Source organism: Scatophagus argus, chromosome 4, assembly GCF_020382885.2.
Source record: "Scatophagus argus isolate fScaArg1 chromosome 4, fScaArg1.pri, whole genome shotgun sequence".
Classification (NCBI taxonomy): Eukaryota; Metazoa; Chordata; class Actinopteri; family Scatophagidae; genus Scatophagus; species Scatophagus argus.
In genome coordinates, this window is record NC_058496.1 from 27,416,715 (window position 1) to 27,429,692 (window position 12,978).

Sequence of the window (12,978 nt, forward strand, 5' to 3'; positions counted from 1 at the left end):
GTCCGAGGTGGATACTGGTGGAATGACTTCAGGGGTGTGGGGGGTGTGAATGGCCGTGTTGATGGGGTGAATGGGGGTGTCAGGGCCGGTAGATAGTTCATCAAAGCGGCAGTAGAACTCATTCAGACTGTTGGCTAGTCGCAGGTCGTGAGTAGAGTGGGGGGCTTTGGGCTTGTAGTTGGTGATTTGCCTAAGCCCTTTCCACACAGAGGCTGAGTCACTGGTTGAGAATTGCTGTTGAAGTTTCTCAGTGAGTACTGAGTACAGTGATTTAGCACTTCTCACCTCCTTGCTAAACCTGTACTTGGCCTCTTTGTAGCTGTCTCTATCCCCACTGAAACAGACTCCTTCTCTAGCCTCAGCTGTCTGAGTTTAGCTGTGAACCAGTGTTTGTCATTGTTATAACTTATTGTGTTGGCACAATACTGTCTTCACAGTACTGGATATATGAGGTTACAGTATCTGTATACTCATCAAGACTATCCGCAGCAGCCCTAAACACGCCCCAGTCCGTTGAATCCAAACAGAAACGAAGCTCTTCCACAGCCTGGCTGGTCCACCTTTTAGATGTTCTCACCACAGGTTTGGCGAGCTTCAGCCTCTGTCTGTATGTGGGAATCAGGTGGACCATGACAGGGTCAGATAGACCAAGAGCGGCGCGGGGCACTGCACGATATGCTCCGCTTATTGTGGTGTAACAGTGATCCAGTGTGTCCATTGCTCAGATTTCCTTTATTAAAGTCGTCAAGGACAATAACTAAGGAGTCTGGATATGTTTGCTCCACACACAGTACCTGATCCGCGAGTACGCGCTGAGCCTCGTACACGTCCGCACTCGGCGGGATGTAAACAGCGGCCAGAATGAATGAAGCAAACTCACGCAGAGAGTAAAAAGGCTTACAGTGTATGAATAAGTACTCCAGAGCAGGAGAACAGTGCTGGGAGATCACAGTCACATTGGTACACCAGTCGCTGTTGATGTAAAAACAGACACCTCCACCTTTAGTTTTGCCGGAAAGTTCCTTGTCACAATCCGCTCGGAGAAGTTGGAATCCCTCCAGCTGCAGCGCGCAGTCCGGTATCTGTTCACAAAGCCACGTCTCCGTGAAGCACAAAACACAAGATGAGGAAAAGTCCCTGTTATTTCTCATCAGCTGTGTCAGCTCATCCATTTTGTTGCAGAGTGAGCGTGCGTTAGAGAGAAAGATCCCAAGTAACGGTGTGTGTGTGCGCAGAGGGGCACGAGTGCACCCACTCGCTTTCCTCTGCAGAGGCGCCTCACTTTTTTGACTAAATTGTGGAGTAAATCCGCAGCAGATGCCAAAAAAACTGGAGATAAGTCAACGGGTGTGGAATATCTAATGTTCATGAGCTCTTCTCTGGTGTAAGAGCATGCGGACAAACAATATTTACACAAAAACAGACAAAACAGAGGGCACCAAAACACCAGGGCGTCCATCCTCGGCGCCATCTTGAGGGACGGAGGGTCTGTTTAGTTAGTTTCGTGTTTTATTTTGTAGTTTTCTCCCCTTCTGTCCTATTTAAGTTTCATTTCCTGTCTATTTTCCCTATTTTTTTGATTGTCCCCGTTTACCATATATACAGTGGTATGAAAAAGTTTGGGCACCCCTGATCATTTTCAGGATTTTCCTTTATAAATCATTGGTTGTTCGGATCAGCAATTTCAGTTAAATATATCATATAGCAGACAAACACAGTGATATTTCAGAAGTGAAATGAAGTTTATAGGATTAACAGAAAGTGTGCAACAATTACTTAAACAACATTAGGCAGGTGCATAAATTTGGGCACCCTTGTTGTTTTATTGATTTGAGTACCTTTAGCACTAATTATTGGAACACAAAGTTTGTTTGGTAAGCTCATTGACCCTTGACCTACATACACAGGTGAATCCGATCATGAGAAAGGGTATTTCAGGTGGCCAGTAGCAAGTTGTTCTCCCTTTTGCATCTTCTCTGAGGAGTGGCAACATGGGAGCCTCAAAACAACTCTCAAATGACCTGAAAACAAAGATTGTCCAACATCATGGTTTAGGGGAAGGATACAAAAAGCTGGCTCAGAGATTTAAGCTGTCAGTTTCCACTGTGAGGAACATAGTGAGGAAATGGAAGACCACAGGCACAGTCCTAGTTAAGGCCCGGAGTGGCAGGCCAAGAAAAATCTCTGATAAGCAGAGGCGAGGAATGGTGAGAACGGTCAAACTCAACCCACAGACCAGCTCCAAAGACCTACAACATGATCTTGCTGCAGATGGTGTCACTGTGCATCGTTCAACTATTCAGCGCAATTTGCACAAGGAGATGCCTTTTCTACGCACATGCCACCAACAGAGTCGCTTGAGGTATGCTAAAGCACATTTGGACAAGCCAGCTTCCTTTTGGAATAAGGTGCTGTGGACTGATGAATGTGAAATTGAGTTATTTGGACATAACAAGGGGCGGTATGCATGGCGGAAGAAGAACACAGCATTCCAAGACAAACACTTGCTACCCACAGTAAAATTTGGTGGTGGTTCCATCATGCTGTGGGGCTGTGTGGCCAGTACAGGTACTGGCAATCTTGTAAAAGTTGAAGGTCGCATGGATTCCAGTCAGTATCAGCAGATTCTTGCCAACAATGTTCAAGAATCAGTGACAAAGTTGAAGTTGCGCCAGGGCTGGATACTTCAACAAGACAACGACCCCAAACACTGCTCAAACTCTACAAAGGCATTCATGCAGAGGAACAACTACAACGTTCTGGAATGGCCATCTCAGTCCCCAGACCTGAACATTATTGAAAATCTGTGGTGTGATTTAAAGCAGGCTGTCCATGCTCGGAAACCATCAAACCTGACTGAACTGGAGATTTTTTGTAAAGAAGAATGGTCAAAAATACCTTCAACCAGACTCCAGACCCTCATTGGAAGCTATAGGAAGCGTTTAGAGGCTGTTATTTCTGCAAAAGGAGGATCTACAAAATATTGATGTCATTTTTCTGTTGTGGTGCCCAAATTTATGCACCTGCCTAATGTTGTTTAAGTAATTATTGCACACTTTCTGTTAATCCTATAAACTTCATTTCACTTCTGAAATCTCACTGTGTTTGTCTGCTATATGATATATTTAACTGAAATTGCTGATCCGAACAACCAATGATTTATAAAGGAAAATCCTGAAAATGATCAGGGGTGCCCAAACTTTTTCATACCACTGTATATATATCTGTGCTCTCCTTGTGTATGTTGTCAATTCGTCTATATTTCCTGCATGAGCTCTGTGTTTCCTGGAGTCCCTGCATCAGCTGGGGTTCCTGTGTTTCCTCCTAACACTGGGTTCTTTGTGTGAGCGTACTTCTTTGTGTTTTGACTTTCTCTGTGTTTCCTTTGGTCCCTGTATTTGCTGTATGTTTGAGTTTCTTTCACGTCCCTGTGTTCGGTGTTGTTCTTTGTTACTCTGCATTCCCTTTCTCTTCTGTTCGTTGTTGTTCTGTGTTTCTCTGCCCTGAGTTTTCTGTTTCTCTGTGTTTCCAGTGCTGTCTGTGTTCTGTGTAACTGTGTTCCCTTCATTCCATTTTGCTGTCTTTTTTATGTTCTCTGCATCCTATGTTTCATGTGTCCCCTACATTCTGTGTATCAATGTTTCCCTGTGTTCATTGAGTTTGCTATATTCCTTGGGTTTTTTGGATATTCTTTGTTTGTCTTGGACTCCCAGCTGCCCTTTGTTTTTGTCCCTTCCCGTGGTAAATTGATTTATTGAAGCTTCTCCTGTTCACCTTATTCCTCTGTGACTACACTGCGGGTCACTTTTCTGTGACTCAGAACACCCTGGTGACCCAGAGCTTATTGCTGGTTACAGAACTGGCTGAAACATTGTCCACATAAATGCTGTATCTTGTAATGCAGTGTGGGCGGCACGGTGGTGCAGTGGTTAGCATTGTCGCCTCATAGCAAAAGGGTTCCAGCTTCGAATCCCGGTCTGGGCCCTTCTGTGTGGAGTTTGCATGTTCTCCCTGTGTCTGCGTGGGTTTTCTCCGGGTACTCCGGCTTTCTCCCACAATACCAAAAACATGCACGTTAGGTTAATTGGCTACTCTACATTGCCGTGTGCGTGAGTGGTTGTCTGTCCTTGTGTGTCGGCCCTGCGATTGACTGGCGACCAGTCCAGGGTGTACCCCGCCTCTCGCCCGTAGTCAGCTGGGATAGGCTCCAGCCCCCTCCCCAACCCTGACGGATAAGACAACTTTAGACTTTATTTGTACAGCCCATTTTTGCAAGCAGTTTCTCTCAAAGGGCTTTACATAACATCAGCAACATCCTCTGCCCTTTGACCCTCACATCGACTAAGGAAAAACTCCCAGAAAAACCTTTAACAGGAAAAAATGGGAGAAACCTCAGGGTGAGCAACAGAGGAGAGATCCCTCACCCAGGACGGGCAGACGTGCAATGGATGTTGTACAGGCAGGAAAGCAATTAACAGCATGAGAGTGACATTACTAGAAATACAAGTAAAACTAAATCTCAACTGTTTAGTTTCGCTTTTGATACCACCTCAATATGATTTTAACATTTCACAAGACTGAAATTAGAATAATGAAATTATAATGAACTGCTGTATCATTCATGTATTTTTTTATGTGCTGTTGAAAATCACTATCAATTCTATTCAGTTCAATTTCGGCCCGCAAGGGAGAACCACCCCGCCGATAGTCGGTGCACAGAAGAATGGCAGGCAGATGTCAACAGTAGACATTGGGTTGGTCATAGAGCCGGCTACAGTTCAACATGAAGATCTGGATGGAGAGATACCTGCAGAAAGATATATATATAGAGAGAGAAAGGGAAGGAGAGACACAAGACTACGAGGAGAACTGGACACACAGTTAGTGACATAAAATAATGAATTGTATGTTAATCTGACGAGGGGAGAGGATAGAAGAAAAAAAGGAGGAGGGGAAACTGCTTGGTGGATCATGTTTGTGTCCCCCGGCAGCATAGGCCTATAGCAGCATAGCTATGATAGAGATTTAAAGATTAATAGTTAGTCAGACCTATTCTACCTGTGGTTATATATCATGAGGTGAGTGTAACAATGCCTACCAGCCCTACACACTTTATTTGGGGCTACCTATATGCTTTACTGAACAGAAAGGTTTTAAGTCTGGTCTTAAAAGTGGAGGTGGCGACTGCCTGTCGAACCCAGATTGGCAACTGGTTCCACAGCAGGGGTGCCTGATAGCTAAAGGCTCGCCCTCCCGTTCTACTTTTATGAATTCTGGGAACTGTAAGTAAACCTGCACCCTGTGATCTGAGTGTTCTATTGGGAATATATGGGACTATTAGATCCTGCAGGTATGATGGGGCTAGTCCATTTAGGGCCTTATATGTAAGTAGGAGAATTTTAAAGTCTGTTCTGAATTTTACCGGAAGCCAGTGAAGAGAAGCTAAGATGGGGGAGATATGATCCCTTTTACTGATTCCTGTTAAAACTCTAGCTGCTGCATTCTGGATCAGCTGCAGGCTATTAATAGAGTAATTTGGACATCCTGACAATAGTGAGTTGCAGTAGTCCAGCCTAGAAGTAACGAAAGCATGGACAAGTTTTTCAGCATCACTCTGAGAGAGGACGCTCCTAATCTTAGCAATATTACGGAGGTGAAAGAAGGTGGTCTTAGAGGTCTGTTTAATGTGATGGATAAATGACACATCCTGATCGAAGATGACGCCGAGGTTCCTCGCAGTCGTACTGGGGGCCAAAGTAATGCCGTCCAGAGAGACAATATTATCAGCTATTCTAGTTCTAACATGTTTGGGGCCTAGAACAATGATCTCAGTTTTGTTTGAGTTTAATAATAAAAAATTGGAGGTCATCCAGTCCTTTATGTCCTTAAGACATGCCTGGAGTCTGGCTAATGGCTCTGTTTCTTCAGGCTTTAAGGATAAGTACAGCTGAGTGTCATCAGCATAACAATGAAAGTTTATGCCATGTTTCTGAATAATACTTCCTAGAGGGAGCATGTATAAGGTGAACAGGATCGGCCCAAGCACTGAAGCCTGTGGAACCGAGGCTAACCCTTATATATGAAGAGGAAACATCATTAACGTGAACAAAGTGAAATCTATCTGTTAAATATGATTTGAACCAGCGTAGCGCAGTCCCTGTGATCCTAGTCTCATGTTCTAATCTGTGTAATAAAATGTGTGATCTACTTTGTCGAAAGCAGCACTGACATCCAGTAAAACGAGTATGGAGACAAGCCCGTGGTCCGATGCCATGAGGAGGTCATTTGTGACTTTAACCAGTGCTGTTTCTGTGCTGTGATGGGCTCTGAAACCACACTGAAACATTTCAAAGAGACTGTTCCTGTGTAGGTGATCAATTAACTGATTTGCAACCACTCTTTCAAGTATTTTAGATAAAAGCGGGAGGTTGGATATCGGCCTATAGTTTGCTAAGATGTCTGGTTCAAGTGAAGGTTTTTTAAGTAAAGGTCTAATAACAGCAGCTTTAAACGCCTGTGGTACATAACCTGTTGTTAAAGATAAGTTGATCTGATCTAAGAAAGAAATGCCAATCAAGGGAAAGACGTCCTTGAGGAGCTTAGTTGGGATGAGGTCTAAGAGACATGTAGTTGGGTTAGATTTGTTAATGCTGGAGGTCAGCTCGGGGAGGTCTATGAGCAGGAGTAGGATTAAAAGAGATTTCTAGAGATGGCACTATATCGGCTATTCTGGGGAGATCTTTATTGATTTTTTCTCTAATGTTATTGATTTTATTGGTGAAGAAACTCATGAAGTCTTCACTACTAAGAGCTACAGGAATACAAGGCTCAACAGAGCTGTGACTCTTTGTCAGCCTGGCTACAGTGTTAAAGAGAAAACGTGGGTTGTTCTTGTTTTGCTCTATTAATGTTGAATAATAGGCAGTTCTGGCTTCACGAAGGGCCTTTTTGCATGCCAATAGACTGTCTTTCCAGGCCCTCTGGGATTCAGCTGATTTGGAGGAGTACCACTTCCTCTCCATCCGTCTTTGTTTCAGTGTTCGTATATTTGAATTATACCAAGGAGCTAGCCTCCTATGATTTGCAACCTTTTTTTTCAGTGGAGCAACCATATCTAAAACTGTGTGCCACGTGGAGTGTTGCAGTGTTATTAACAAAAGAATCAATTTCTGCAGGAGTAACGTTTAAATCAGTACACTCTGTTGTACTGGTACATGGTGCTGAGGGGAGCTGTGATGGGATTGCATCCCTAAATCTGTCTACACTATCTTCAGAGAGGCATCTGGTATAGTAGACCTTTTTGTTGTGTGCTGTAAAGTCTGTTAGAGATAGTTTAAATTACAAGTGAATGGTCTGAAAGGAGAGGGTTTTGAGGGACAACTAACAGGCTCTTAGTTTCTAGGCCGTAGGTGAGAACTAGATTGAGTGTGTGATTGTGGCAGTGTGTTGGTTCATTCACTAACTAAAGGCTGTCTTAAGACTGTCAGAGTCAACATCCATATGAATGTTAAAGTCACCTACTATAATGACTTTATCTGTACTGAGCACTAAACTAGATAAGAAGTCAGAAAACTCAGACAGGAACTCTGAGTAAGCAGCAGTAGGTGGGCAATACACAACAACTAATAAAACTGGCTTTTCTGACTTCCAGTTTTGGTGAGACAGACTGAGAGTGAGACTCTCAAATGAGCTATAGATAGATTTAGGAAGATGTGATGTGAAGACTGGAGTGGTAGATTGCTGCCACTCCTCCTCCTCGGCCTGTGCCTCGAGGAACATGATAGTTAATATAACCAGATGGAGTTGATTCATTTAAACTAACATATTCTTCATCCCGTAACCAAGTCTCAGTGAGGCAGAATATATCGGGCTGATGATCAATAATTAGATCACTGACTAGGAGGGATTTAGAGTGGAGGGATCGTATATTTAATAATCCACATCCGATTGTCCTATTTTTTGGCTCTAAATATTTGCTAGTTTCTGTTTTTAAGAGGTTATTATGATGAACACTTCATAAATTTTGTGCTCGTTGGACTATGGGAGGACGAGGCACTGACACTATTTCTATGGGATTGTTAAACTTAGTATTACTGTGTGCATTTATATTTTTATTTATTCTGTTTTTAACGGAGGGCGGCAGTCCTACAGAAGCAGCAAAGAGGTGTGTAAGACAGCGACTCTGCTTCCTGGCCTCGACCCTGGGTTGTCAGGGGGTTGGTTGTCTAATAAACTTGGCCATATTGGTAGAAATAAGAGCCGCATCACCCCAGGTGGGATGAATGCCGTCTCTGCTAATAAGGCCAGGTTTTCCCCAGAAAGTCTCCCAGTTATCTATAAAGTCCACATTGTTTTCTGGACACCACCGTGACAGCCAGCGATGGAGCGATGACATGCGGCTAAACATGTCATCACTGGTCAGATTCAGGAGGGGACCAGAGAACACTTCGGAGTCTGACATGGTTTTTGCCAAGTTACACACCGACTCAATATTAACTTTGGTGACCTCCGACTGGCATAGTCGAGTGTCGTTAGCGCCGACGTGAATTATAATCTTACCATATTTACTCTTATCTCTCGCCAGCAGCTTTAAATTGCCCTCTATGTCGCCCGCTCTGGCCCCCGGGATGCATTTGACTATGGTCGCTGGTGTTGGCTTCACATATCGCAAAACAGAATCGCCAATAACCAGGGTTGGTTTCTCAGCGGGTGTGTCACTGAGTGGGGAAAAGCGGTTAGACACATAAAGCGGTTGGTGGTGAACCATGGGCCTTTGTTTTGGACTACGCTTCTTTCGAGCCGCCACCCAACCTCCCTGACTTCCCAGCTGTTCGGGGCTGCCGGGGGGCGGCTGACATCAGCTAAAGTAGCTAAAGTAGGCCGGTCCGCACAGGCTAACTGCTGCTTGCTAGCTGTCGGGACTAATGGACTATGATCTACAGTACGAAGCCGGGCCTCTAACTCAGTTAGCCTCGCCTCCAAGGCTATGAATAAGCTACACTTTCTACACATCTCACTCTCACTAAAGGAGGCAGAGGAATAGCTAAACATTTCACACACCTTATAGAAGACGGGAGAGGGAGAGGCAGAGGGAAAGTGAGTGGAAGAAGCCATGTTAGCACTAAGCTAAGCTGAGCTGAACGACAGACAGAACGGGGATCGGGAAAGGAAAGAATCTAGATGATTGTGCAGTTAATAAACTTTACCTAATAAACATTTCCTAAAGTGCTTGTGTAGAGAACCAACCACAGTAAAAGCTAACACAAAATATGTCGATTGAAGTACACCGATGCCACCGAACACCAAACGCTAACAAGTGAATGAGTAGTGCAAGAACAGGAAGTGACGTAATACGCAATACGTTACCCAACGCAGGTCAACCTTTTTACTGTAAGTAGATGGAGGACGGATCCCTCACCCAGTACGGGCAATGGATGTTGTACAGGCAGGAAAGCAGTTAACAACATGAGAACAACATTACTAAAAAGACAAGTAAAACAAAATTTCAACTCATAAAAATTTTAAATTTTCATTTCAATCCCACTGACTAGTATTTAATCAGTATGTTTGTTCTTCATGAATTTTCAGAAAGTAAAGGCTTGCATTTTGTTTCTGTCCTATGATTATTATCTAATATCTATTTGAAGGGTTTTTTCTTTCAAAAGTGGACTAACTTTCCTTCATGTTATGTAATGAACTGATGAATACTCCAATTAATAATGTTTTATTTGTGTTCTATGATATTCACACAAAATGCTGACTCTGCATTTGTCTCTGTCATTTTTCCGCAGTTGTGATCATGTGCATGGGAGCGGACAAAATTCGAGAAATTATGCTGGCTGCACACAGAAAACAGCTGACCAACGGGAATTATATATTCTTTAATGTTGACCTCTTCAATTCCTCTTCCTATGGTAAAGCTAATGTCATATTACTTTTGCCGATGTGTTTTTTACAACAAAAAAGTATACTTTTTTTTCATTTATTTATTCAGGTCAGTTTCAATGAGAGTGACACTTTCTCTTTCAGGAACGCCCTGATCATGTTCACAATTACCCATTCACACTTGCTGCCCAGTACAGCCACAGTCTGAGCAGCTCAACTAGGACTTGCACAAGGGCTTATTAGCAGAACTCTGCTGGAGAGCAGGAGGATCTTGTTGCAAAGAAATAAATTACGTAGTATGGTATTGGTGCATAGACTTATTTACTTGCCAGCACATCTATCCAGCATCTTATAATGTTGGATTGCAGCGAATGTAGGGCAACCTTTGACATAGCAAATAAATGTACATTAGCTACTACTATGAAATTACACTTATTGTTACTTCATCAGATGTAAAGATTTTAGACTTTACAGTTGATCTATAATATTCTCTAGCTTAGGAATAAAGCAGTTTTTTATGTGGCATTCTAAATTTTCCCTGATGGCAGCAACTTGTAGACTACTCAGTGTGTAGCACAAGAAATGGTTCGGTTATTGTCTTGCTGGATTGCCTCTACAGGGTTACCTTATCTGCTCCCGCTTTAGTGGAATTTCTTGTTGTCTGTTTTGATGTTTTATTTATGACTTTATGACTTTTGGCCTGGGGTTGGGGCTCGCAGGCCTGGTGGCCGGGTCTCTGCCCATGGAACCCGGCCGGGCACAGGCCAAATAGGCGACGTGGGCCCACCGTCGTGTACGCTCACCACCTGCAGGAGGGTTCCGAAGGGGCCAGTGCTATGTGTTTTGGCTATCAGCAAACCCTGGACAAAACTGTGGCTATGGGAACATGGAATGTCACCTCACTGGAGCCTGAACTAGTGCGGGAAATTGAGCGTTAGAGATAGGTGGGCTCACTTCCACGCACAGCCTGGGCTCTGGGACCCAACTCCTTGAGAGAGGCTGGACTCTCTTCTATTCTGGAATTCTCAGTCGCCATGTGTTGGAGTTCTCCCCAGTGAATGAGAGGGTCCGTTCCCTGTTCCTTCAGGTCGAGGATAGGTCTCTCACTGCTGTCTCGGGCTATGGGCTGAACAGCACTGCAGAGTACCCGGCTTTCATGGAGTTCCTGGGAGAGGTGTTGGAGCACCTTTCCTAGGGACTCCAAGAATTCCGGGTAGGGGTGCTGGAAGATGCTCCAACTGGGGACTCCATAGTTCTACTGGGGGGCTTCAGTGTCCACGTGGGCTACGACAGTGACAGATGGAGGAGCAACAGCCTCCCCGATCTGAACCCAAGAACCCGGTGTTTTGTTGTTGAACCTCTGTGCTAGTCATGGTTTGTCCATAACGAACACCATGTTCATGCATAAGGGTGTCCACGTGATAAGTGCACGTGATACCAGGACACCCTAGGCTAGGGACACCCCTTTGACCAGATCCTGAGGAAGTTTGTGGACATCGAGTCCAAGTGGAGCATGTTCTCGACCTCCATTGTGGAAGCTGCTGTTCGGTGCTGTGTTCGTAAGGTCTCTGGTACCTGTCGCAGCGGCAACCCCCGGATCCGGTGGTGGATACTGGAAATAAGGGATGCTATCAAGAAGGAGTCCAGTTGAGCCTGGTTGGCTTGTGGGACTCCAGAGGCAGCCGACAAGTATGACGTCGACTGGGGACATTGTCAGCCTGTGGAAAGAATACTTTCGCGCCTTCCGTCATAGATGCAGAGGCTGGGCAACCAGAGGCTGATCCATTCATCACCCAAGCTGAAGTCACTAAGGTAGTTGGGAAGCTCCTCAGTGGCAGAGCAACGCAGGTGGATGAGATCCATCCTGGGTACCTTAAGTCTCTGGATGTTGTGGGGCTGTCTTGGTTGACACGCCTTTGCAATATCACATGGTGGTCGGGGACAGTGCCCCTGGACTGGCAGACCGGGGTCGTGGTCCCTCTTTTTAAGAAGGGGGACTGGAGGGTGTGTTCCAACTATAGAAGGATCACACTCCTCAACTTTCCTGGGAAAGTCTATTCCAGGTTACTGGAGAGATGAGCTGGGCCGATTCAGGAGGAACAATGCGCTCACGGAGCACCTCCCCAATTCTGTGGGAGGTACTCCAGGAGTATGGGGTTCGAGGGTCTTTGCTGAGGGCTATGCGATCTCTGTACTCCCGGAGCAGGAGTCTGGTTCGCATCGCCGGCAGTAAGTCAGACCTGTTCCCGCTGCATGTTGGCCTCCGGCAGGGTTACCCTTTGTCACCGGTCCAGTTCCTAATCTTCATGCACAGGATGGACGGTGTTGTTCTGTTGGCTTCTTCCCGCCGGGACCTTCAGTGTGCACTGGGGGGGTTTACAGCCGAGTGTCAAGCGGCTGGGATGAGAATCAGCACCTCCAAATCCAAGGCTATGGTTCTCAACTGTAAAAAGGTGGTCTGTTGGAGGAGAGCTCCTGCCTCAAGTGGAGGAGTTCAAGAATCTTGGGGTCTGGTTCACGAGTTAGGGAAGATGGGAGCGTGAGATTAACAGACGGATCAGTGCAGCGAGAGCAGTAATGTGGTCAATGTATTGGTCCCTCGTGGTGAAGAAGGAGCTGAGCCAAAAGGCGAGGATCTCGATTCACCAGTCAATCTATGTTCCTACCCTCACCGATGGTCATGAGCTTTGGGTCATGACCGAAAGAACGAGATCTCAGATACAAGCGGACAAAATGAGCTTCCTCCGCAGGGTGGCGGAGTGTTCCCTCAGAGATAGGGTGAGGAGCTCTGTCACCCGGGAAGAGCTCAGTTGAGGTGGCTCGGGCATCTGTTTTGGATGCCTCTTAGACGCCTCCCTAGGGAGGTGTTTCGGGCATATCCCACTGAGAGGAATCCCAGAGGAAGACCCAGGACACGCTGGAAGGACTATGTCACTCGTCTGGGGGTCCTTGGGGTCCACCCAGAACAGCTGGTGGAAGTGTCCAGGGAGAGGGAAGTCTATGCATCGTTGCTCAAGCTGTTGCCCCCGCGACTCGGCCCCGGATAAAGTGGAAGAAAATGAGTGGATGGAGGGATTTATGACTTTTTTCTAA

The 12,978-nt window shown here is 45.4% G+C and overlaps 1 protein-coding gene across 1 annotated transcript in view; it reads left to right on the forward strand.

Moving 5' to 3' along the window:
• npr3 (natriuretic peptide receptor 3) overlaps positions 1-12,978 on the forward strand; it is a 77,666-nt gene that overhangs the window by 38,287 nt on the left and 26,401 nt on the right. Inside the window, exon 2 of the mRNA XM_046386105.1 lies at positions 9,792-9,914. Within this exon, the coding sequence (XP_046242061.1) occupies positions 9,792-9,914 (123 nt within the window). The remainder of the gene's footprint in view (positions 1-9,791; positions 9,915-12,978) is intronic.